This window comes from Acanthopagrus latus, chromosome 5 (assembly GCF_904848185.1).
Source record: "Acanthopagrus latus isolate v.2019 chromosome 5, fAcaLat1.1, whole genome shotgun sequence".
Classification (NCBI taxonomy): Eukaryota; Metazoa; Chordata; class Actinopteri; order Spariformes; family Sparidae; genus Acanthopagrus; species Acanthopagrus latus.
This window is the reverse complement of record NC_051043.1, coordinates 3,356,075-3,378,736: the sequence shown is the minus strand read 5'-3', so window position 1 is coordinate 3,378,736 and position 22,662 is coordinate 3,356,075. Positions and strand designations below refer to the sequence as shown.

Below are 22,662 nucleotides of genomic sequence, written 5' to 3'. Positions count from 1 at the left end.
TTTTACTTCCACTGATAGGTTTGCTTGTTGCTTGATCTGACCAATCTTATTTGTCTCACTCTTTCTGTTAAATTAAATAGTTTCCTGCAACATCTATTTGCCCGTCTCTGGTGTCGTTCTTTTGGGTTTGTTCAGTCTGCATTGCACAAATCAGCTGTTGTAATATGACCATGAGGAGACCCTTGGTGTGTGTAGTGATTTTGGAGTCTCTGTACTGTATTACAGTGGAGTTATTGATTAATATAGGAAAATATTAATGATTAATACCAATAAAAAAAATCACCAAAATTATAAAAAGGCACATTTTTACTAAACAGCTGTTGTAGTATGACCATGAGGAGACCCTTGGTGTGTGTAGTGATTTTGGAGTCTCCACTCCACTGGGGGTAATGGGTTACAAGAGCAAGGCTAGACTACATTATAGAGGGTATGTCTATTGTGTTTCATATGACTGAGCCTACAATTCAAAATATTTATTCCCATCTCACAATATATCAGACTTTGATCCTTTGCCTGCTCATCACTGTGTTCAAGGACATTCCTTTATTTACAAAGATCTACAGGCTGTTTAATTGCTAGTTATCTATATAGGTTATTTGGGCATTTTATTTAAGTTGTAACTTGTCAGGTCAAACACATCTCAAGCTGCACACACTCCTTCTCTTTCCTACCTTGTCATGCGCCTCATATCCTCACATGCAGTATTCTTGTTGAGATGCATGGGAGGCTTGTGGTAAGGTGGACTGATGTCAGATCGTTTCACCACAAGAGGGCAATGAAGCTCTGCTGGCCTCTCCCCCCACTGCATCAAGGCAACAGTTACACAGACACACTGATCAAAGATGGATCACTCACCATCCTTTACCTTTATGTATCTCTTCAGCAGGTGTTTTGCCACTGTCACATTTTTCACCTCCTCTCTCCATACCAAGAGAGGACGCTTCACCAGTCAGCCATTGTTTGAAATGTTTTGTGTTTACTTTGCTTTGTGTGCTTGTCATGCTTTTTGTATTGCATTAAATGTTAATTAGCACCATCAACTCTTTAAATTAAAACTGTGAATGTTCCTTTTATCCAATATTTGAGCTAAAGGTTACATAAAGGGGAGGAGGTCGGAGTAGATAACAAAGGTGTGCAAAAAACTGGAGCATTAAAGTTAATATCATCTGATTTATTAGTTAATATCTTTAAGTTCAAGCTGATTTAAACTCACAATGCACATCCTTAAGTTATTATGCATTTAGAAAATGGTGGGGCTATGTGCCCAGTGTAAATAACACCTGTGCTTGAAGACCTTATTTAAGTGAATATGAAAACTGGCGGTAACTCATTAGAGTTATTCTAAATGAGTAAAAAGATTTGAGACAAAATATCCAAATTCTTCAAAAAACATGATGAAGTCAGTAAGGGCCAGGTGGTCTACAGAGTACCACAAGGTGGAATCTATCACAGATGATTTAAGCCTTATATCACATTTGGAGGTAGGTTAAAAATAGGTTAACACTTGATAATAAATCAGCTGTAACTGTACAGTAAGTTTAACTTTAGGAAATAGTTATTTTATGTTAATACACAATGATTATTTAACCATGTATTGAGCAGTGTAAAGCCTTATAAACATGGCCAATGCCGTTATTAACCATTCACAAAGTATAGACCTCAGTTTCAACTTCACGACAAAACCTTGCTAAATAAAAGGTTAATGATGCATTTCATTGTTTGTTGACTAAAATAATGATCAACCAAATTTTAGATTAAGGCAACAGCCCTGCCCTGTTTACTGGCCCAAGCAACATCAGAGTGTTGAGGCAGGGAAGCCATGTTGCACAAAAAAGTAGCTCCAACACTATGAATCTAGAACAGTGACAGCAAACTATTTGCGAAAGTTGTTTTGGAACTGAAAAGAAATTAAAATTAAAATATGAAACTTTTATTTTTTGTGTTTAGGGGGATTTCATTGTATTTTTCAATGACAGTCTTCTGAATTTTCCTTCCTACATGTCTTTTTTCAGTGACAGGATTTGACGATGATTGACACCAGAGGGTGACAAGGGGTTCAAAATAGGTTTGAACAAATTGATTTAATCATTTACAAGGTGTTGTTTTCCTTGAGCTTTTTGGCATAGTCTTGACATGAGGAGTGTGAAAAACAGCTACAGTACAAACACATCAAATTTGTATTAAAGTCAGTCTACTTAGTGACTCAAGCGAGTCATCTTCTACAGCTGCACTTGCTATGTGTTCCAGGGTTCTTTGCACAGCAAAGTTTTGTACACCACAAACTGACCATGATTTGACTGGCCCAATTTTAAACACAACATAAGCACTCTTAATCAGTTACCAGTTAGCAAATGGACATCCCTGTACAAACAACACGTCTACTTAACACGAGTGGTTTTAACAGATTTATTGGATTCCAGACAGCAGTTGGAAAACACACAATAAATAAATATAACATTATCTTCCGGCAGATTCGATGGATTCAACTTAATTAAGGAACATGAAAACTTATTTCAAAATTCTATGATTAAGACAGAACATGTGGAAAGGCCACAGAAAACCTCAACTGAGAGGGATGTTGCATTATTGTACAGCTACTAAAAGAATTCAGACCAAAAAAGAGATGTCGTTCATGTAGAGAAACATCCCACACTGGTTCAAGAACTAGGAAGAAACACAGCAAACAAGGCAGAAATCCTCAGAGGCCAAAGGTGATCATAAATTCTACCCGTACAAAGCAATAGGTAGATAAAGGCAACAGCAGTATCTAGATTGTTCATTATCATCATAAAATAGTCAACTCCTGATCAATGGCATTTTAAACAAGATTGTTCCAAACAAACTGTCCCATTAAGTCTTAAATATTAAAACTCTTAACTCAAATCAAAGAAAAATATGAACAGAGATCGTTTCACTCGTTTTCAATAAAGAAGCTAATTTCACAGGTTAATTTCTTACTTGGCTTTCAGACTAAATTTCAAGGCAGATGGGTTTGGTTTTCCAGGTTTACATGCGTCAAACATTCACACTTGACATCACAGATGCCATCTAAATATTCCACAACTAAAAGCATGGTTCCTGTACAAAACAGAGCCAACAACATTTCTGCACATTCCCCCTCTCTTATCTTTCATTCAAAGTGCTAAAAGTACATCAGAAGTTTTTTTAAAAAAAAAAAAAAAAAGGTTGTGTTGATTGGCTGTGGCTGGTATGAAGGACAGAATAATCCCTGTTTGATTAGTGAAGACACTTGTTCACTGGGCAACATTTTTAGTACAATTCACCTTCATTTCAGTTCAAAATGAAGATTCTTTCTACAGCACCCCCTAAAACATATCAGATGACATTTCCACTGTGTCTTGCAGTCATCAAGCATGGAAATGCACCAACATGGTACATGGATTGCATTTTGATGGAAATCAGCATGAATTGATTGTCATCCTGGTGGAAGGTTCCCGCCTCTTCACCCACCTTATGTGTTGCAGCTCTCATCATAAGAAGGAGGAGCCTCTGTAACAGACAGCATGGGACCAGCTGGTTACAACACAAGCACATTTTTTTGGTATACTGCAATGCCTTGCAAGCGAGAAATTATAATGGATAATGGTAGTAAATGGTAGTAAAAATAACTGCATGTAAAACTTGCTGTTGTTAATACATCAGCCGTACTTCAGATCATTCTTCTAGCAGATGCCTCATTTTTTCTGACTAATGATATCATGCAGTATGTGTGTCTTCACAACAAACACCTACCAAACACCTTCTTATCTTCTCTTTGCTGTTAAAATGCTGTTTGATTACGAGAATTATTGTCTACATGTACTCCTTTCAGGGCATGTGGATATGAGGCACATGTGATGGTAGTCGTCCATTTGTTGGGTCAACCACACACACGTTTTTGCCATTAGTTGCTGTTGTGACTTTGTTGGTCAAAGTTCACCAATGCTGGACTCTCCACGAAGCTAAGATGGGAATTTCTGCCACAGGATGCAAATTCTTTAGTAGCCCCATTCACTTGCACAGAACGGATGTTAAGTAGGCAAGTATTCAACACTGCTGATTTTGCATTTGTGTGACCAGGCTGTAAGGCTGCATGCAGCCCCACCAGCTTGAACCAATCAGATAGGGCAGTCTGTATGCACCACTCACTTCTGTTCCTTCAACGTACCATTTTGAACTTAGGTCATGTGTCTAAGACAAGCTTAGATCAACATTTTTGTTAACTATTCAACTCTTTTATCTATAGTGGCTGGGCAGTATACATTCCAGTCTACAGCCATGACCAGAGCCAGGATAAAAGTGAGTGTGTACCAACTGACCTTGTGGATATGTCGAGCTGCCATAGTCTGGAGGCAGGATGAGTGGCGCCGGCATTGAGCTAGCACCCTCGGGAGGGTATGGTGCTGTGGTCACCGTGGACCCACTGAAGACAGGCTGACTAGGCGCAGGGCCGGGCCCATTGGGCTGCTGGTTCTGGGGGAAAAAGAGGCCAGGGGCATAGCTGAAAGCATTGGGTGACACCAGCTGTGACTGGCGTTTGTTGGGGAAGCCATCGTTCCCACCCTCTGCCCCCTGGTGGTACTCAGCTGGAGGAGCACTGGGGGAATTATGGGAGGACATCCTGGAGCGTGGCGCGGGGCGGGGAGCAGGTTTTGGTGCAGAGCGAGGGGGCACTGTGGGTGTGGTAGCAGCGGTGGAGGTGGACGAGTCAGGTGTAGAGGTAGAGACTGGTACATCTTCAGCTGCAGCAGAGGAGGGTGGAGCTGCTCTTTTGGAAGGCCGCACTTTTTTGTCGAGTGAGACATTCCCAATGTGGATGGGTAACATCAGCATGACGTCAGGAGACTTTAGACTGACCTGATTAATCAGAGGGAGAGAATCTTTGTTACATTTACAGGAAGAATACAGAATTTCCTCCAACCTAATCTTGTGTTTTTTTCTCTTCCAACTGGCTTCCTATTAGACATTATATTGTTTAGAACCAAATCTCATAATAAAGAAAAATACAGTATAGCGCAGCCAATCTGGACAGAGTTTCATCAAGACGTATTTTCAAGAATTAATAAACAATGCGTTTTTGTGTGTGATTACCCGAAATCGATAAACATTTTACAAAGGGTTTGCAAAAATTACTTCCATTATCTTGCATCAAGCAAATATTTCATTGATTTGATAATTACGCCAACAGAATGTCAAAGTAAGGCCATTCTTTAGGTGGACAAATCTGTAGGCTGGCTTCATCAATCCATTAAAGTGATGGCTACATTAACATTTCCATCACAGTTAGAGGAGGAGAGGAAGTGACTGATTGAAAGAAATGGACAATAAACATACACAGCCCTCAAAAGTTGAGTGTTTGTCCAACACTCGATCACAATGACCATGAACACAATACAATACCGGACGGCGTAACAGAGGATGAGCATATCTTACTTTGACATAATATTCAATCTTTATGAGTTCGCAGCCAGTGAGGGAGGACTGAGGAAGAGGAGGAACAATGATCTGCTCCTTCCACTCCACCATCTTGCCGGCCTTCACCACACCACCCTCCACATCCGCAATTGTCCTCACGTCATGGGTGGGTTTCTTTGTCTCGTAGGTCACTCTCTGAAAACAAACGTGAACATGGAGACATGACTCAGTACATGGTGAATGGGGAGTGCAATTTCTCAAGAGTCTACACAAAGGCAGTGAATACAAAACAGGAGGATTTATTCCTGCGTGTCTCAAGAGTACACAACCTGTTGTCCTGCTGGAAGCCTCATTCATCAAAGTGTTTACTTAACCTTTGAATCCTGCACAAATCAATAACTGTTTCAGCCACTGCTTCAAGATGGAAAATAAAACTCTGGCATCTAATCACCTCTGGCTGTTAGCAAACAGATGCCCATTTACACAGCCAGCAGACACAGTCAAACAGAAACACAGTCATGTTTATACCTTAAACATAAATGTAGAATATTCACTCTCTTTTAGTCTGGTCTCCACCTCCTCCTGAGAAATATGCTACAGCAGCTAATCTGTAAATGTCTGATGCTTGGTGCTGGGCGGTTAGTGTACAGCTGCTGCTGGAAACAAAGATCCCAATCAGGCAAGTTAATATGCTAAAGATCAGAACAGACCTGACGGCTGCTGCATGACTCCAGGGAGCTGCAAGGTTGGTTAAAAAAGGCTATCTGGGTTTCTTTTACATTAGAGGTAGTCTAGCTTTCAAATATTGGTAAGTATAGCTTTAATCTTTCTTCCTAAATTCAGCTTGTTCTCAACACCTGGAATGTTTTAATTCCAAATCCATCACCCTATAAAAGCAAGGAATCTCTGTCTGTCTGTCTGAAATATCTCTGCAGATCAGGATCAGACTGACCTGAGATTTTCAACACGGCTGCAGCGTGGTTTAATGGTGTGCAACGTTGGACTTGTTTGGGCTACAAAGATACCGTTAATAAATTCTTTCATAAAAGCTTTACGAATTCCGCTAGCATTGTCTACCGTAGCAACCATGGTCATGTGCGTACCAGAGTCAATCACTGCAGAGCTCACTTCCACGTCACACCTTAAGAAACCGGATTTACGATAAATAATGTCACCCACGTTTTTTTGCAAACATTGCCGTTACGTTTGCTTTGTGTCTGGTGCAGGAAGAAACGGTAAAAACAGGCTTTTGTCACGAAAGTGTCCACAAGCAGGAAGTGTTTGCAAGCAAGAAAACAGATTCCTATTGGTGGAAAAAGGGACCACACCAACCAATCACAAATTTATATGACAAACCACAGGATTTGGTTGCAGAGGAACAGGGGGAGTTGTGGAAGGGACGGAGGCGGAAGAGTGATAGCAGCAGTAACGGTGACAGAGACACCAGTAGAGATGGAGATCTGAGCCTGAGGCACTGCCTGCATTTAAATGTAAATAGATACATATAACTTTGTAAACGTCAAACACGTATCCACGCATTATAAGTGATAAAAATGGTTCGTTAAACATATTTGTGGTTTTCACAGTAAAAAAATCTAACTTTTTCCTACTCGGAATTTATGTTTTTTACGATTTTAGGTCCATTGTGTTAATACAATATGTCAAAATGACAAAATAACTGTACAGTCACACATGTGAGGTTTGCTGAAAATAATGATACCGAGCAAGGCAAGTTTTTAAGGTGGAATATAATGGTAAAATCAAAAAACGTTTTTAAAAAATGGCCAACTATACCCTGGAATATTGAATTTCACAACAAACCTAAATATCCCTGACATCCCACCTTCAAAAACAGTCTCATTTGGCCATCCATGAAAAAGCTACTTAACCTCCCACTTTTCTATGGGAATACATGCTTCCTATGGGCACTGCACTAGTTTAAAGTTAACCCCACCTTTAGAGTACCAAGATACAGAAAATCATCCTCTCTAAACAGAGGAGGAACTTTCACACTTTTTGACATACAATAGGAGAACTAACCAAACATGGCCACCAGAGTGTCTGTAAATTACTACTACTACTACTACTACTACTACTACTACTACTACTACTACTACTACTACTACTACTACTACTAGGCAACAGACTAATGTACAAGCCGAGCTGATTTTCAATGGGATATGTTGACAGGATTTCAACATAATTCCAGTCTTGTGCTTTAACATTTAATCTTTTATATTTAACCACATTCTCATATCACATTGACTTCAGCAACAAAACAAAAAAAAAAGATGCTTTACAAAAGGAGGGTGAAATCAGCAACAGGAAGAGCAGATGATGATACAGTAGTGAAATTATAACATTGATACATTACAGTAGTCTGTAATGGTAGATTTGGAGGTAGAAACAATCTATTTTGGTCTGTAAGCCTGGACATATCCTATGTTTACCTGCATCAGGCTCGCAGCCATGTTGCCTGTGGTCTTCCCAGACTGGTTGTGGATGTTTGCCATAACCTGGATGATCTGGCCTGGTGTGTAACCCTTCATTTCTGTCTGGGCCTTCAGCACTATTGTGCCTGTTTTCACCAGCATGTAGGTAAACTGCTGGGTCACTTCAGATGAGCAGGCTCCCTGCGTGGAGAGAGGCAGTGTTAGAACATCATGAACGAATTTAAAATAATGACACCTGTGACCTTCTGATACACTAAGCTATTTTTTTTTCCTGGCCTGCTTATGTCATTATCTTAGATTAGATGACAAGATAAATGGACATATATCAGTCTCATGTCTGTGTAGGTGTCAGAGATAAGATGTAATTAACATAGCTTAGTGTAAAGACTGGAGGCAGGGAAGCATTTAGTCTGCCTAAATCCAATGTGAATGAATGCACCATTTCTAGGTGAACAAAAGCTATGCACGGTGGCGATGCACCGTTTCAGGGAGCCCTTTCAACCTTTCCATATACATACATCTAATGATGTCTCACCCATATGTCTGGCAGTTCATTCAGGTTTAGAAGGCTTAGCAGGTAGAAAGCCTTCTCTGTGCTGTAGTCCTTAGCAAAGCGCGGCGTGTCAATGAAAGCCCTCACTCTGTAAACGATCTTCCCATAGTTGCCTTCAAAAGATGTGGGCGCAGTGCCTGTTGGAAGGAGGTCAGATACACATTAGTTTTACCACACATGAGCAAATACAGACTAATAGGTTGTTAGAACCATGTTACTGCTCAATTTATGTTTTCCCTATTATCGTTGACTGTTTTTGAAGACATGGGTCGCTACTCACTCACACAGAGCTTTGGTGATCATACAACAGCAATAAAGCACACTTTATGACCATATTATATCACAACTGAGAATAATAGCTCATGATATACAAGATGACAATAATATAGCTAAAAAGAAAGATTTTTCTTATTCCATAGGCTGTACATTTAAACTTGAAAACAGACTCCAGAGAGCGTCCTGATACACCTGCAGGCACTCTAGTGGTAAAAGCACAAACAAGTTTCAAATGACAGATTTACATTCAAACCAGTCAAAAGACCGGTTGGGTCGCTTTCGAGTTTCTGTGATGTTCACCGTCAGATGTGGAGAAGGCTTTACCTGGAAAAATCCTGCACAGCTGCAGCAGATAAGAGGCCTAACAGAGGCTAAACACAAGGGCTGGCTGTGTGGCAGCCCAGTTCAATTAACCATGGCAACAACATGCAGACAGGAAGTGAGGGACAAGGTGTGCTTATCTCCAAGACTCCAACATTTGTTTATAGAAACTTAACAGGAACAAAGTTACTCAAATGTCTTTAATGGCAATATTTTGACATTTAAAATTTAAGTTTAAGAGTTAATTTCTTCATTGTCTTGATATGTAACACCTAACAGTTCTGTGAGGATTTTTAAAATTATTGTTGTTAAGAACCAATCAAAAATGTGCTGATGTCATCAGGGAGTGCTCTCATAGATTGCACTATAATGAGTGAGTGGAACAAACCGACAGCCGCTGATATTATGTGACATGGTGGTGGCTGGTCTCAAAATGAAATGGAGATCTTGAGGATGATCAGTTTCATCACAGACCCAGCCCTCACAACTTTTATTCAGATGGTATATATCACAACATTTTTCATATTTTTTCTCATTCTGTGCCGCTTAATTCTAAAAGATTTGATCTGTTAAGTTGTCACCAAGCACTGCCATCAGGCACTTGATGCTCCCAATTTCCATTTGTTTCCTAACTGCTGGAGAAGTGACATCATTAACAATTACAAAACAGGTTTGCAGGGTTCCATGCTGACAGTACTGTGGTGGAAACGAGGCATTTCATGTCTGCTGTTTGATGCTGGACAGCTACTGGCTACTTGTTTTTTTAATATACTACAAGTGTAAGATTAGAACTCTTTAGACTCCCCCCCTCTTCCCCATGCACCTTATAAGTAGGTGAAGGTGTCCAACTCTGCATGCTGCTGCTGTTTAGCCTTCACAGGTAGTCGGTTTATCAGAGCTCTTTCACTAAAAACAACTGCCTGCTGCTAATTAGAGCGGTAAAACATTCTGGAGAGTTGTAATTCTCTGAGGGTTCCTTAACATGAGCGTCACCTTTGACAATGAACATGGTTTCTGGATCCATTGATAGTATTAAAAAAAAACAGCTTTAAAGTGCAGTATAATCTAAAATTGTCACATTGAAAATACTACCTGTATATAAATCAGTCGGGCAGGTACAAACACATACTGTAAACGAGTTTCTCACAGCACTCACAAGCCAAAGTGAACGATGGGATAAAAGTCTCATCCTCACTGCTGCTCAAGCATAATGAAAATTAGGGTAAATATCCACATGCCAGGACATGTCCATCAGGCGGTGAAATGTGAGGACAAAACACAGACACAGACGGAGGAAAGAATGTGCCATGACAAGCGTTCATTCCACCGCTCCAAGCTCCTACCTGGTATGAGAAACTTGAAGGGAAAAGTGTGTTCTCCCTGTTTCAGGGTTCCTGTATGGGACAGAGAGAGCACAGATAACATCCGTCAGTAGAGACGATAACAATCGTCCTGCTGTTTTCCAACAGGTGAATATGCCTCAGGGGGAGCATGCAGTGTCTACAGTAGAGAATAGGGAGCCTTGGTCTTTACAATCTTTACACTTCAATTATTTTCCACCTCATGTTTTCATGTTCAAAATCGTAAAATCATAGTTTATTGTTACAAAATGTGTCTACACGTTCTGACTGTGTAGGTTAGCCAGGTTTTTCATCTAGATAGTTGAGACTGCTGTGGTGAACCAACACACCAGGAAGCATTGCTCAAACACATCTATCTGATACAGACTGCAGAACAGATCAAACTCTTTGGATCAGTTTGTTCCCAGCATCTCAATCATTCAGCGGTGTACCTTTGTCTGCCACAGAGACGGTGCTGTTGAAGTACTGTTCCTCCATCGTCCATGCTGTGTCATTTACCTTGTTGGTGATGCCACAGAAACCATTGCAGTTCACTTTGATGGCTGCAGATAGGGACACAGAGACAGTACATTGGAGATTTCCAGCACAGATACATTTAGAAGCAGCTGTAGTGTGAGACACTTCTCATTAGCAAATTCTGTTACAAGGCAGAGTCAGTACTGTAATTTCCTCTCTGGGCAGAAACAAAAACAAAAAAGCTCAAGCGTGTTACACTGATGCGAGAGAGGGAAAGAGAGAAGTCATCTGAAACCTAGCACTCTCGCCATTGTGTGACTGAAGAGAGTACAGTGTAAACATTTTGACAAGTAATCCAGATAGGTTCCTTCTCAACAGACCTTCCACGTTCAAACCACAAACAGTGAACTGGGCCACAGCTAAAGCCAAACCCAGCAGAGAAGGCTGTGGCAGTAACAGTCTTTTGTTTTCTGACATGACAGATTTGGTGAGCCGCTGTTGGAACATTTTTAACTGTTGCCAACTCTCGTTGGTAATTTATTTGTGCAAATAATCTGAAGCTATTTGGATTCATATGTACACTGCCTGGCCAAAGAAAAGTCACCATCTGCATTTAACTAAGCAAATGGGTAAGCGCCTTCCATTGGATAATCACTGCAGTTATTAATGTGTTTCTGCTGGCAACAAGTTATTTATCCCCAATCGATGCAGTGAGGAGCTTCTCATTTCTTAAACAACCATGTCAGAGGACACATCCTTTGAGAATGAGATGTTCTCTGTTTAAGAAGGGTCGATTTATTGTTAAGAACTGTCCAATGCAAACCGTCATCTTCCAGGAAGAAATGTGGTCAGAAAAAAATCTTGAATTATCGTAAAAAAATAATCAGAATAATCAGCAGTAGAACTCACAGAACTCATGGTTAATAGTGAAAGTAAGAGCAAAACACAGTGTGAAGAGAACCAAACAGCTGTGGAACCTTAAGAAAACCACTAATCAGTGAGGCTAATCAGAAAAAAAGGCTTCAATTTGCTAGGGACCACAAGATTGGACTGTTGAGCAATGGAAAAATGTCTGATGAGTCCAGATTTAACCTGTTCTAGAGTGATGGGCATATCATGGTAAGAAGAGAGGCAGATGAAGCGATGCACCCATCATGCCTAGTGCCTACTGTACAAGCCTGTGGGGGGCAGCGTTATGACCTGGGGTTGATTCAGTTGGTCAGGTCTAGGGTCAGCAACATTATATGCCCAATGAATGAGATCAGCTGACTACCTGAATACACTGAATAAGCAGGTTTTTCCATCTGTAGATTTTTTCCTCCTTGATGGCACGGGCACATTACAAGATGACAATGCCAGGATTCATCGGGCTCAAATTGTGAAAAAGTGGTTAAGGGGGGGATGAGACATCACTTTCACACATGGATTGGCCACAAAAGAGTCCAGACCTTAACCCCATTGAGAATCTTTGGGATGTGCCTGAGAGGACTTTATGCAGTGGCCCAACACTCCCATCACCAATATATGATCTTGGTGAAAATGAATGCAACTCTGGACAGAAGTAAATGTTGGGACATTGTATAAGTTTATCAGAATGATACCTAGGCAAATGTGTGGCATAATCAAAGCTAAAGGAGGTCCAATGAAATATTAGACTGCAACTTTTTTTGGAGTGTAGAATACCATGTAGATAAGAGTCACAGAGAACAGCACAACTTCAAACTCTGCCACAGCTCCACTAATCCTGGTCTCAGGACATTTGAAGCAATGTTTTTGTCCTGATAGCAGGAACACACTTTGCATTGTGATCATGTCTTGGCAACCAGTCTTGTAAAGATGACCAGAATGTGTGTGTTGCTCTGATTCACTTTGTATCTAATTGTTTTTAATTTTTGTCAACTTTTCTCCCCGAGCATTTGTAACAGTCTAATACAATGCATACTGTGTCATTTCTGATAAATTGGCAGGATGGAGTTAATGTTGACCTGTGGAGACTGTGACTGATGAAGATCTTTTGGCAATATTTTGTGTCATGTCAAGTCTCCAGAGCTCCATTTGAAATGTCATTGTCATTGACCCCGATAGACTGATGTAACCAGTTATATGACTATGTAAACTACTTCACAAGGCTGTTGGGTCTTCCTCTTTGTGTGACTTACTGTAAACAAAACAAATAATGCAAAGGCAGTTATAGTTAGCAACATGACAGATCGGAGCTTGTGGCTAAACTAAACTATCTTTAATGCAATAATGTGTTTGAATGGTTCAATTGGAGAAATTCATAGGCTATTTCATGCCTGGCTATAATCTACAGAGCATTTTAAAATTTTGAAAAAATATCTCAAGAGTTTCAGGAAGAAAGCAAAAGGAAATTATAATTTTCCTGTTCATCGTTTTTCGCAATGTCTTATCGCAGGGCCCAACCCACTTCATAATCCACGAGTGATTCAAACTGTTGGATGGTGAGAAAGTTTACTTCCTGTGACAGTCTGACAGTCTGACCTGCTCTACCTGAGGAGGAATGTAAACAGACTGGCGGCCCCGCAAGTATTCAAACAGAAACTCCCAAACACACAAGGGCTGCTCCCAGCAGGTCCCCAGACAATGGCAAACTTGTTCTCTATCATTTAGCACTGTAAAGCCTTTGACACTATGAATTTCAAAAGAAGAAAACTTAGATGACTTGTTTCAGTTTCTTAAAGATGTTTCACTTCTCACCCGAGAGGCTTCTTCATTTCAAACTAGCTGGAGGGGAGCTGCAGACTTGCAAACATTGTGTGAACGTGTGAAAAAGTGACTGAGTTTCACTGAGTTTTGTGGATCGCTGGTCCAACCGGCCTTCATTCAATCACACACACACACACACACACACACACACACACACACACACACACACAGACACACACACACACACACACTTCTATTCAGACAGATGTTTATGTAACACTACTTCTCATTAATTGTATTTAAATCTCAACGCTGAGATTCAGTGCTTGCATTTTCCAGTTAGCTATAACTATCACCCCTGTCTTTGCTTCAACAGAGGTGCTAGAGGCTGAAAGTTTGGGCCATTTTTGCTTTAGAAATGTGTTAAAGAGTTGATATTATCCAACTGTTGATTTGCTTTATTTTGTGGATGATTGATCAATTGAAAGACTATGCCCCCAAGCACTACAAATTATAACTACAACTGTTGGTCAACAGTGGTCTGGTCAACAAATCAGTTAGTTCAGAATCAAAAATGCTGGTACGACCAACTCAAAGCGTTGGTATTTGACGTGCTGGGAATGAGACTGAACCATCAGTTGTCTTCCTCCAGAATCTCAGCACAGCAACTAAGAAACTCTGACACTGTAATACTTTCAAGCAATTTCTTAAGCCACATCCTACATTTGATAGTTTCAGGTTCATCCAATGTAAGAATGTGCTGCTTGTCCTCCGCTTACATTATAGTAGATGAATTTCGGACAGTTAGTCAAACAAAACGAGATGGGGTTGGCATTTCTAGACTCGTCTCTGGTGTTTTACCAACCAAACAATGAATCAAGTACACAGTCGGCAGATTACATGGATAAAGACAATAATGGTTAGTGCAGTGGTTAATTATGGTTAAATTACTGTGAACCGAGGATGTTTTTCGTCCCATCAGTAACTGCAGTCAGCATGTGTGGGTTATCTAATCCAGGATCTCCGACACGTGACGTGTTTGAAACCAAACCTCCAACGTCTGTTTGGCCTCTTACTCACAGAGAGCATCACACTGAAGAACAAAAGCATTCATAAGGTGTTGGACTGCACACTGCCAGACCACAACTGGTGTCCCCCCACCCCCACCCAAATAAACTGTCCCTTAATGGGCTGAGAAACTGTTCACATTTCTTAGATGAAGGAAACCATTTAAAAAACATGGGCTTATCTGGACAGTGTAGATTAATGTCAGTTGAGGACAGGCCTGTTGCTTTCATACTGATCAAAGGACTACGTTTAGGTAAGGATGGAACATAAACTTTACGGAATATGTAACTGAACACTAACTGGATATATGTGCTATTTTAAAAACAACTCTCAGAGAAAGTTAGGGGTCCATCTTTGGTGTGCTGTCAGATCATTTCTGTGGCAGGGGGACAGGGGCTCTTCAATAATCCCACTAACATTATGGCTATTACAGAACATGATACTGTGGTGGTGCTGTGGGAAATGCAATTAAAAAAAAAAATTGACCAACATAAAGTATAAACAGGCCCTAATATCAACATTTAAGAGACGTTCAAACAGGCTGTGTCCAAAATCAAATTACAGTGTGACAGGCCTGGAGTAATCTCGGCTCAGTCTCCCACTTCCGTGTTTAGCGACGTCGATGTTTTCCCACCAGGTGCCCGCATGCTGGCGGAATAAGCGCAGAATCAGCGAGCTCTCACCTTTACACAGCAGCGGCTGGCCCAGCTTGATGGTCACGGACCCGGAGATGGACTCGCCCGGACTGTACACCACCTTGTTTTTGTCGAACGCGATCTCAAACTCCTGAAGCTTGCCCATGTTCTCCCCGATCCGCCGCCTCACTGATGATCACCTGTGCGCACCAGAGACAATACGCACACTAACGAGTTTCCAGCCCCGCCCCTTAGGTTGACGTCACTGACCTCTCCAAGATGAGCGCGATAATGAGGTGTGTGTGTATGGCACATTTATTGCACACAGCAGTAAGCCTAACCCCTGCTCGGATGACCGTCTGATCATGTGTTTATGATGACATCAGCCAATTTAAAATTCTAAAATGAATGTTGACTGAACAGGCTAGTGGTTCCAGAGCAATGACATCATCTGCATTTAAATTGGTTCTGTGTAAAATCATATTACAGTCAATATTCAAATTCACCAAATCTCCTTGGGAAATGAAGCTGGGGATTCATTCAGGCTAGCAGCCTGGCAGCCTGGCACCCGTTCTATTATAGACTGAATTTATGAATGAACTTGTGTTTTGTCTTGTGTTGTTGGTAGTTGCAACTACGAAGAAAATGGAGTGTGAAACCGTTGTCTGTGCAACAGTGGCACTCACAATAGTACAGAGCTGTAGACTCACTCTTGGTTGCTACTGATCCTGGTGTGGACTCCCTTAGCAATTCAGTCTGATCAAGTACTCATGATCATATTTTTATTAGCTTTTTACCACATACAGTAACACAGCTGCACACTCAATGACCACAAGCCTAAATCAACATTAGCAAAGCAGGTAAATAGGTTGGACCAACAAATACCTGAAAATGTAGCCTTCATCACAGGTTTTCTTTGATGCTTTTTGATCAGTTTTTTGTAGTATCCACAAACATTCTGTGTCTGTGGAGAAGGCTGCTAATGTGGATGTGATGGGGCAGGAATGTAGAAGTCACAGATCCCATCATGCCACAGAGTGGCTGGGTATGAGGGGGGCTTTCAGGCACCAATGCCCAGGGGACAATTGTTTTTATAATCGGTCCATACACACAGATCAAGTTATGAATTTTCTGAGCTTCATGGATGGTATGAGCTCTGTTAAACCACTTATAAAGTCAGTATTGTAATGTCAGTGTATATTGTCCTTGTGTTCAGTGCAGCATCCTATCCACAGTTATATCATGCAGACGATAGCTATGGGTAAATTAATGCCACCTTACAACGGTGGCTGATGCATCTTGGACAACATTTTAAAATTAGAATTCTGATATCATAGTATTGCCTAAAATTTGAGTCAGTTGAAGGTGAAATCCACAGGTAATGACAGTAAAAACAGGGTAACAGCAGACTGGCCTTCAGCTACTTGATGTTAAAAGCAAACAATAAGAAATTGTGCTCCACACCCCAACCAGAAGGATCCTGACAGAGTACTGGCTTTGTGTCAGGTTCAGGACGATGTGTTTGTGTCAGACTTCCGGTTCAGGTTCAGATATTTTCTTATGAAATTTCTCTCTTATTCTCTGATTGTGGCAAACACTGAATCTGTGTGTGTGTCATGCTGCAAGGCAAAGCAAGGGCCAGTATGAAGTTGCATTAGCTTATCAAGCTAGCCACCATCGGAGGATGAATTAAAGCAGAAATAGAGCTTCTGGTCTAAAGTTGGGCGGGTGACACATTTGGCTGTTGTCCCAAATGTTCAGTACTAAAGTATTTTCATCAAGGTTCTGGTCTAAAATTCAATGTTTGGCAAATTTTACTTTTACTTTACTTAATATCTCTTGAATCTGGACAGAAAAAAAGCTACAGCTAGTAGCCAGTTAGCCTAAAGTGACCCAAAGCACTTAGCTAAACAGAGGGTTCTTGTTCACCTGTGTTTGTACCATTGTAGCATGTTATTTAATGAGCTTTAGAGGTGCTGGTTGGTGACTGTAGCTTAATATTTACCAAACAACAAAACAACAGTGTATTTTCAACATTTTTTGCGGGTGAGCGCCGTTTTCAGGTACTAGTTGTAGGCCTGAGCCAAACTCTATGACAAAGAAGTACTTTCTACAAAAGACATACAGTATATTCTTACCCTAGGGTGTTCTTCATAGACTATAGAAATAAGGAGAATGCACTGAATTGAGGGTGTCAGTTTGTAAAACCTACAGCGAAATCTTATCGATCAGACCTGGATCATTTTAAAGGAGAGTCCACTGTCACAATCATTGTCCATCCACAAGCAGAGAATCCTGGGCCTCCGAAAACACTGTTCATAGTCGGTGACTCAGCGTGACTGATTTGCAGTCATTTCTGAGTCACTTCTGTTTGGACTGTCATGCTGCCTGATCCTGAATGAATTAAACGCATCTCGGAAATTTTGCGAACCAAAACAGTACAACAGCGGGTCGAGGCAGCTGTTAACTCCTGCTAAGATCCAAGATACGTAGTACGCTGTCTCAGTCTGCAGAAGAAGATGGCATTGTTGTGGGTAGTATTTCTTTATTATCACTCCCACAGTTCGTACCATGTTCATTGGCAGGAAGCACAACCCAAATATGAGCAGACAGACGCCGATCATCCTCTGAGACTTCAGCTTGACTTTCAGACCTTTAGCTGAGCTAATGTTCAGCCGAGTCAGAGTGTTCGCCAGGCGGCCATAGCAGACAGCTGACACGAGGAAAGGGAGAAGGAACCCAAAAATGAACAGAATGAAGTTAATGACAAAGTAGGTGTTTGTCAGGTTCTTCTGATGGATGCTGAGGCATTGATGCTGACTGCCCTCTTCAGTTGGAGGAAGCATGGCAGCATAGATCAGCGACTGGATCAGCAGCAGAGACCAAACTACTGCACACAGCTTCCTGACAAACTGCTTCTGTTTCATGCAGGAGTTTCTGTTGAAGTGCACAACGGCTGTGTACCGATGGATGCTGATGAGAGTGAGGAATATAGTGCTGCCGTAGAAATGCGAACTAAGCAGGGCAATCTTCACTTGGCACAGGAACCGACCAAAGGGCCAGTTGTTGCCAATGGCAAAGGACACCGCCATCATGGGAGTGACCGGGGTGGCGATGGTGTCGCTGATGGCCAGGTGGAACTGCAGCGTGGTTCCTGAGGTCCAGCAGGGCATTCGGCAGCAGAATACCCACAGGCTGAAGATGTTGAGGAGGAGGCCCAAGAAGAAGACCAGGCACATGAGGATGGTGATGGACACATGCTGGGACTCCCCAATGCAAGATCCAGAGTCATTGCTGCTGTTCCCAAGCTGTGAGGAAACTACCAGAGGCTTCATCTTCCCAAAAATCTGCTAGCTCCCTACACCTGTTGGAAAAGAGCAGAATTATGCACTTCAGTGTCATTTATTAACATCAAAAAACATGTAACTGTATGCATTCAGACCAGGAGTCCAATCACAGTAACAACACAATAGGCTCCAATTACACAATCATGAAAATGATGCATCAATAAAGAAATGTAATGTTTAATGAGACAAAAACAAATAAAAGGAAAAGCAAAAAAAAGTATTTAAAAAATTGTTGAACTTCAGAGTTTGAGCTGTGTGTTCAAGTACGATTAAGTAGGATCGGAAGAGAGTAAAGTTGTCTTTTTGTTTTGCAGATTCACTGAGGTGTATATGGATATTTGCATCCATGGCTGCACAAAATAAGGGTTAGGGTTAAGGTTTTTCCAGTTCTCCGCCGTTGTTTGTTCACACGGAGCCAAGAAGTGCCAGCGTAAAGATGAACCGCTGTGTAATTCACACAGTAAGCTGTCGCTGTGGCTCCTAAGGAGACGTGACGCTACGCGTCATGATGATGACATCTGTGTTTTTTCAAGGTGTTTCCCTGGTGTCCCCCCGTCAATCTAAAGATGTACCCGCTGACGCTCTCTGATCATATTTCGCTCTACATTTCATAATTAAATAATCTTCATCAGTAAACTGGACACTGTTTTCTGAGGGAGAGTTCACAGAAGTCTCGGTCATGAGGGCGCCATGGTCATTTTTTTCAACACAAACACTTGGTCAGCGCTGATTTTCGGGCAAAAATGTGATGAAGAGTTGGTAGGACAGGCGGAAGGACAGACAGGAGGACATGCACTTCTCCACGTATAACTGCAATCATTTTTTTCATCATATATGTTGCCAAAGACAGAGTTACTACGTTACTTTTGTTTGGTCATGTAACGTTGCTTTGTGGGACATTTCTTTGTATTTAGTTGAGTAAGAAAGAAACGTAAGTCAAACTGTCTTTGGCAACTTCTATGATGAAACAAATATTGCAGTTACACGTGGAGAAGCATCTGTCCTAGATCAAGATCAAGATCAAGCAGACATTTGATAAACCAGGCAAGGAGTGTCACACAGTCCTGACGGTGAATGCAGGTGGTGACGTCAATGAATCCCACGTTGAAGAAGACGTGTCTCCCCGAGTGTTACAAAATATCCTGCACCAAATGGAGAAACAACCAAACTAACAGACATCAGAATTACACCCATCACATGAACACATTTCCAGAAAGATTCAGTCCATTATTCAAATTGGATTGTGACCCTCTATATTTCAAATGCATCTGTACAAAAAATATATATATGGCCAGTATGTTCAAATCGATCTAATAGTGCTCAGTGTTTTTAAGATCAAGGTTATGACAACTGTAAAAGAAAGGAAAGGAAGGAATAAGAGGTCAGTTACATTTGTCTATAATAATCAACTTGCTGTGTGATCAGTCTCCTCAGTAAAAGCAGGATATATCGTGGCATCAAGTCTAAATCCAAGAAGCTTCTCTTTGGAGAACTTGGTGTAAACGACCCCCACCTCTGATGAACACCTTTACTTATTGTTAACCTTCTATTAACAATAAGGAATCATTGCTATTATGTAGTGTTTGGACATGGGGTAGTCCTTGTTGTGTGTTCAGAGTATATCAGTTCTGCAAGTCTTTTGGGCATCAATTGGTGCATCCTACATAAAAACATGGGCATGTAAGTTGATACGATACACTGACCATTTTTATTGTTTATATCAAATTATATTGTACAATGTTCATGTTATTTTGTCAACCTGGAGGATGCATAGGTTGTTCAATGGCCTCTTAATGCGATACAAATCTCTTCCTGTTCTAGTAATGATAAGGAACTGAAGCACATCTTCTGTGTCTCACATCTAAATACACACATCACACCTTTTTCATCACTTCCCCAAAAGGATAGTTTCTGGTAAACTTCCATGGTTGACTATGTGGCAACCAAACCAACCTTAAAAGCTTAACATTAACAAGTAAGTGAGCTATTTCAGAATATATATATATATAAATATATATATAAATATACATATATTTTTTTTGCGAAACATACAGTATCTATATACAGAGGGGAGATAATTAATTAAACACAAAGGATCAATAAGGTCCTGTTCCAGTACAAGCCCTCAGTGCATCTTGGTTCATGGCCATTATTTATTTAACCTCTAATAAATTTCTCCCGCTCATCTATTTAAACATATTTGTCTTTAGACTCTATTTTCTTGGTATCATTATCACATGTTCAATTTCAGTTTTTTCCCCATGTGCATTAGTCTAACCCCTAACCCTCTTTTCTAGCCAGTGCTTGCACATTAAATACTTTAAAAAGATCTCACCAGAGTTGAAGCTCTCAGTCCAGCGACACACCAACTGCTTCTCTTTCACAGTACATTTACTGTGAGTGTGCAGTAGCTGCCCTGGGTGGAGCTGCCTGCTGAGGACCACAGACGCTGGCTTTTTTTTTCAGTTTCAGTCAGGCGCCTGTTTGATTTGTCAGTTTCATCTTTTCAGTGGCTCCTGACATTTCGGATATTTCAAACAATGTAGTTTAATAGTGATGAGTAACACTGGTTTGGGTATTATTAATATTATATTGTCATATATGAAGTCAAAGAAACAACTACACATACATAGTCCTCGTTATCATGTGTAATTGCATTGAGGGAAATGTAGGATCCTATGTATTTAGAGCTTGAATCGTTTGAAAAATATGGATCTTTTCACCTCTGCTGCTTTGATTTTGACAATTTCTTTAGCAATAGGATGTGTGGAGTGTAGAAGTTTCAGAAAGTCATTGGAAATGTCACATCTAGGTGAGCCTATAATGCAAGTTTTTTTGGTAAGAAACAGTAGTCTCAAAGGCCAAGTTTAAATAATCTTAATGAGATCCTCCACAGAGCTGTTCATAGTAAACACGAGGAGTGAACTGATGTTTAAATCCAAGCTTATGCCCTTTAAAAAGAAGTGTTGTGAAAGGGAACTAACCATCCAAGCAGAGGCAGAAATTGTTGTGTGACCAAGTTTTACTTGCAATTCAAACAGTTCCTGTTTTTCTTTGGTATAAAAATCTCTATTTGGTCTCAAATTATCCATCACAAAATCCAGCCTGATTGGTCACGTTAAAAAAAAAAAAGCAAGTAAAAGTAAAGCCAGTAAAAGAAAGGTACCCAATCTTTTCAGTTCTACCCTTGTTTGTAATTCTAGATTAAACATGAAATTAAATTCAATTAAATAATTGCTGTTTATAGAGAAATTGCAAAACATACCTGAAATAGCATCAAAAGCACAATATTTGCCTATTTAGAGAATTTTGTTCGATAAGATTTGAGATTTATCAAAAATCACACTGGAAAACTTTCTTTAAGTTCAGCTAGTAACTTATTATCATAAATAGATACTGGATGTACTTTTAGTAAGCAGGGTATGCTTCCACTGTGCTGATGATGTTTTTTCCCCTTGGAGACGGTGGTGGCATGTAACTCAGTACATTTACTCAAGGTAGGTACAATTGTGAGGTACTTGTACTTTACTCAAGTAGTTCCATAATCTACTACTTTATAGGTCCACCCCACTACATTTTGAAGGCAAATATTATACTTTTACTCCACAATTATTTGACAACTTTAGTTACTAAGTTACATTGCATATCGCATGATGCCAAAATAGTGCAATTTCTGATCTTATTTTTTATATGGAAATCAGATCTAAAAGCAAAACATCATCAGAAATAAAAATGATCAGAAAAATGCTAAAAACAGGATCCAATAATCAGCCAGGCTGATAATCAGTCAACCCACAGTATTCGGTATACTGTACATAAGTAATACATTATGTATAATTCACTACTTTTAATACATTTGAAATCGGACACCATACGACTTTTACTCAGGTATTATTCATATGGATGACTTTCAATATTTCAAATATCTTACCACTGTTGCAGCTGTTGTTGAACTAGCTTACTGCTCCTCCTTCACACTGCCTACATACTGTATGTGCCGTGTAGCTACCACAAGAGTTTCCGATTGAGGTCAAGTGTTTCTTATCAAGAGGCGGAAACTGTAGAGGTGTCAATGCTTCTTTAGATATGGCACTGCATCTAAACACTACC

General features: G+C 40.4%; 2 protein-coding genes across 3 annotated transcripts; both read right to left on the bottom strand.

Annotated features, from left to right (window-relative positions):
• Positions 1-2,392: 2,392 nt before the first annotated feature.
• arrdc1a (arrestin domain containing 1a) lies at positions 2,393-15,476 on the bottom strand. Its single transcript, XM_037098965.1, has 8 exons — positions 15,254-15,476; positions 10,811-10,921; positions 10,362-10,412; positions 8,404-8,558; positions 7,866-8,048; positions 5,434-5,610; positions 4,320-4,857; positions 2,393-3,510 (listed from the first exon to the last, which is right to left on the bottom strand). Exons 1-8 carry the CDS (start codon positions 15,369-15,371, stop codon positions 3,473-3,475), a joined length of 1,371 nt encoding a protein of 456 aa, XP_036954860.1. The 5' UTR covers positions 15,372-15,476; the 3' UTR covers positions 2,393-3,472.
• A 546-nt stretch (positions 15,477-16,022) lies between these two features.
• Positions 16,023-22,567, bottom strand: LOC119019806 (P2Y purinoceptor 2). Of its 2 annotated transcripts, none has more exons than XM_037098695.1 (2): positions 22,484-22,567; positions 16,023-18,569 (listed from the first exon to the last, which is right to left on the bottom strand). In XM_037098695.1, exon 2 carries the CDS (start codon positions 18,538-18,540, stop codon positions 17,536-17,538), a length of 1,005 nt encoding a protein of 334 aa, XP_036954590.1. In that variant the 5' UTR covers positions 18,541-18,569; positions 22,484-22,567; the 3' UTR covers positions 16,023-17,535. The 2 variants fall into 2 exon arrangements, with proteins under 2 accessions (XP_036954590.1, XP_036954589.1); XM_037098694.1 differs by lacking the exon at positions 22,484-22,567 and adding an exon at positions 20,888-20,928.
• Between the last annotated feature and the right edge of the window lie 95 nt (positions 22,568-22,662).